The following is a 3,409-nucleotide window of genomic DNA, read 5'->3' on the forward strand; positions in this document are numbered from 1 at the left end:
AACCAAGAAACGTGCTGCATAGCTCAAGTCATTGAGCATTTTCTCTACATGTTTCTAGTAATGATTAAAAATCAACTCCAAATTATCTTCAAGAAAATGACAAAGAAAAATTTACAAACAAAACATTAATTCAATATTCTCACAAAGATAGTATTTGCATCTAAGAGTTACTAGGACAACAAGCTCATGGCAACTTTAATGGGCTTATCAAAAAACCTACAAGATAACCATAGGCTAGATACATTCTAACTTACGTATGGAACATATGTTATTATGCATATTATTAAGTTTTTTCTTTCTAGCTTGCAACAAGAATGGTAGGAAGGCACAAAATCTTAGACCAACTACGTTGCAAAACTTGTATCTCTAATTGAAACATGCCTCTTAGAAACTCATGTTCTAATTGTTAAAAAGGCTAGACAAAAGGCCTTTGATAACAATCTATGATAGAGAAACTTTCATAAAGGTGATGTTGTGCTGACTGACTTAATAAAGGACAATAAATAGAATATGAAATTCAAAAAAGGCATTAGACCATAGTTTATCAACGCTTTTTCAATAGATCAGGTAATGTAGAACTAGAAACCTTGGAAAAATAAAGCTTGGACACTTTAATGGAAGAAAAACCAAAAGATACTACCCTCTAGGTTGTCAATGGGTGATGAATAATAGCACAAAGAATAGGTGAGGTAACAATTTTTATTGATGATGTCTCTCCTAGACTAAGTGTTCATCTTTGAGAATAAATCATAGAAGATGTTCTTAAGCTCTCCTATACTAAGACTTACTCTTATGCTCAAGAAGCAACAAAAGTCAACAATTACTTGTTTAATCAACCAAGATGGAATCTTGATGGCCATGATAGGAGATTAAAAACTGAAGAGGAAGGTTTATCTATTATATACCCTCTTCTTGACCTCAAATACAAATTAAAAATCACATCCAATGTGAAGCATCTTATGGAGGATTTGTTGATTGATAATGTACAAAATTAGAACCTCAATGACTACTAGCTAGATGTGATGCATTAGTTAATCATCAAGCTAGATAAGTGGACTCCTAATTGACACAAGTGCTCCACAAGTGACACACAAATTCACACTAGCTATTGTCTCATTTTTGCAATTTTGGACTGGCACCTCTGTGTGTTGGCACTTATCACAATGCTTAAGCACCTCATTGTGACTATAACACTTTTCTAGCCATACTACTAGCATGGGAGTGGCCTTTTGCTATTTCTCCATGTGCCTCTTGAAGGTCACCCTCCATTTCCTACTTACATGTGTATATCTTTTTAGAAGACCATCATGCACTAGTGTACACAATTGATTGATGATCATTTTATAAGGCTGATTCGTAGAAGAACACATGTGCAACTTGCCTTCTCTATCGGGCATTCAAGTGATCCTACCAAGATATGTACAATAGCACTAGCTAAACAAAGTGTGATATCATCTTTGAAAAGCTACATCTCTTGATTAGTCTTAAACAAGTGTGCATTGAAAGAATGTCATCAACTCTTGTTTGCTGACCACTTATTATTACTAATATAGTTAGCCATATAATGTCATTTTTCTTTTTGCATGATTCATTATGAAGTCAAATTCTAACAAAAGTAGTAATCATTTAGCTATACATCCTATAGCACATGGTTTTTCTAAGAAAAAAAAATGTAAAGTAAGCCTTGATGGTCTACAAAGAATGTGAATAGGACAGCAAGCAAGTAATGTCCAAAAATTTTAATTGTATATAATATAATTTTGAAACCTTCACTTTCCTTAGAGCATATTAACAAAAGATTTTGCGGGAGGCAGGGTTGGGTTGAGCAGCCCCGTGCAAAACCTTATGTGATTGCCATGTGGCGCCCATGCAACAAGCCACCTGCAAATGCACCCGCCCACCTGTGCAACTGTACCCACCTAGTCTCGGTACAAAGCACCTTGCACTTAATTATCACTCAAAAAATAAATTAACAAGCATTTGTAAGAATGTTATATGCACATATTAACAAAATACTTACGTGAGAAGTGTTAGTGTATATATGTGTTACTAGATTGTAAAAAAAGTATAAAAGAAGCTTCGTGGCTATGTGAATTAGAGACCTCCAACTAGAGAAGGCAATTCTAGAGAGAAAAGTAGCCCTTGGGTGTGAGTAAGGCCAAGGGGATTTCTTCTTCTTGGTGTGGAGCTCGGAGAGTTTTCTTCTTTCCTTGTCTCGAGATATGGTGTGTAAGGAAGATCTCAAGGTGCAAGGGGCTTCATTATTGTTGTTGTTGTTCTTCTTGAATGGTGTCTAAGGAAGATCTGGAGTTACTAGTCAAGGCCAATCTAGGGCCAGCATGATCTCGTGGGGATCGAAAGATGCGGCGAAGTTTGAGTCGAGTGTTTTGGAGGACGTTCCAGAAGGTGGCGCCGGAGGAGGAGGCAGGACAGAGGGGGGGGAGAGGGAGGGGAGTGCTAGGAGCAGAGAGAGCAAGACGAGAGCGTCGTGGGGGGCGAGTGGGAGTAGTACTGGGAGTACTAGAAGAGGCGACCAGGAGCTGAGAGAGGAGGGGCTCGTTGATGGCGAGAGACTGCTGGGACGATATTGCAGTGGAGGCTGGATCGGTACTGCTGGTGTTATTAATATTGATAGTGCTCGTAATTATATCGTCTTTGTCGTGATCGGGGCCCCTCAGCTCGCCTTTCATGGGGAGGAGAGCCGGCCCCTCGCGCGGCGCCGTGTTTAAGGGCCAGCGGCGCAGGCGGGCCACCGGCACCAGCAAGTACACGTGACCCACCTCCAGCTGCACGTCCTCGCCCAGCTGCGCCGACGTGTCCGGCTGCAATTCGTCCAGGCTGCAGATGACGTGGCGGGGGTAGCGCGCCGTCAGCTCCGCCACCCTCACCGACTTCGGGAACTCGTCTACGTGCCCGTTGCGATGGACCAGCTTCACCACATCCTTCTTCGAGTAGTGCCCCAGCCCGCAGTACGCCATCAGGTTGCCCATCTCTCCTCCTCCGCCTTCTTCCTCTTAGCGGCTTCCAAGTACTTCTTTGAAGACATGGCGCCTGCCTACCTTCCATGAGTATCCGATCCCTTTTAACCTGCTTGGACGCTTGGCTTTTCTTCTCCCTTCTCTGCCTGGGCTTGTGGAACATGGATATATTCTCTGCCTGGGCCTTAGGAGCCTTAGGAGCTATTGTCCGTCTCACGTGAAAATGAAGAGGGACGTCTTCAAATTCCAAAAGTAAGACAATCTCATAATCTTCTCAATGTGTGATTGCTGTGCTGGTTGCAGTATCGGCATTGATAACCAATACTGCATGTTCAAGCCCCATAATACAAGGGAGAGAGCTTGAACAAAAATCTAGCACACAAACAAGTAAACCCACAAATCATCTTTTACCATATTATCTACATGCTTCC

General features: G+C 41.7%; 1 protein-coding gene across 1 annotated transcript; it reads right to left on the reverse strand.

Annotated features, from left to right (window-relative positions):
- Positions 1-2,076: 2,076 nt before the first annotated feature.
- Positions 2,077-3,011, reverse strand: LOC148036937 (uncharacterized). Its single transcript, XM_087677211.1, has one exon. The coding sequence runs from the start codon at positions 2,988-2,990 to the stop codon at positions 2,262-2,264; it is 729 nt and encodes a 242-aa protein (XP_087533337.1). The 5' UTR covers positions 2,991-3,011; the 3' UTR covers positions 2,077-2,261.
- Between the last annotated feature and the right edge of the window lie 398 nt (positions 3,012-3,409).

The sequence above is a fragment of the Lygodium microphyllum genome, chromosome 4 (genome assembly GCF_053477565.2).
Source record: "Lygodium microphyllum isolate KBCC chromosome 4, Lygodium_microphyllum_v1.1.10, whole genome shotgun sequence".
Taxonomy (NCBI): domain Eukaryota; kingdom Viridiplantae; phylum Streptophyta; class Polypodiopsida; order Schizaeales; family Lygodiaceae; genus Lygodium; species Lygodium microphyllum.

Coding starts and splice junctions, on each gene's coding strand:
- LOC148036937 (XM_087677211.1), bottom strand. CDS start 2,990: ATGGGCAACCTGATGGCGTACTGCGGGCTGGGGCACTACTCGAAGAAG.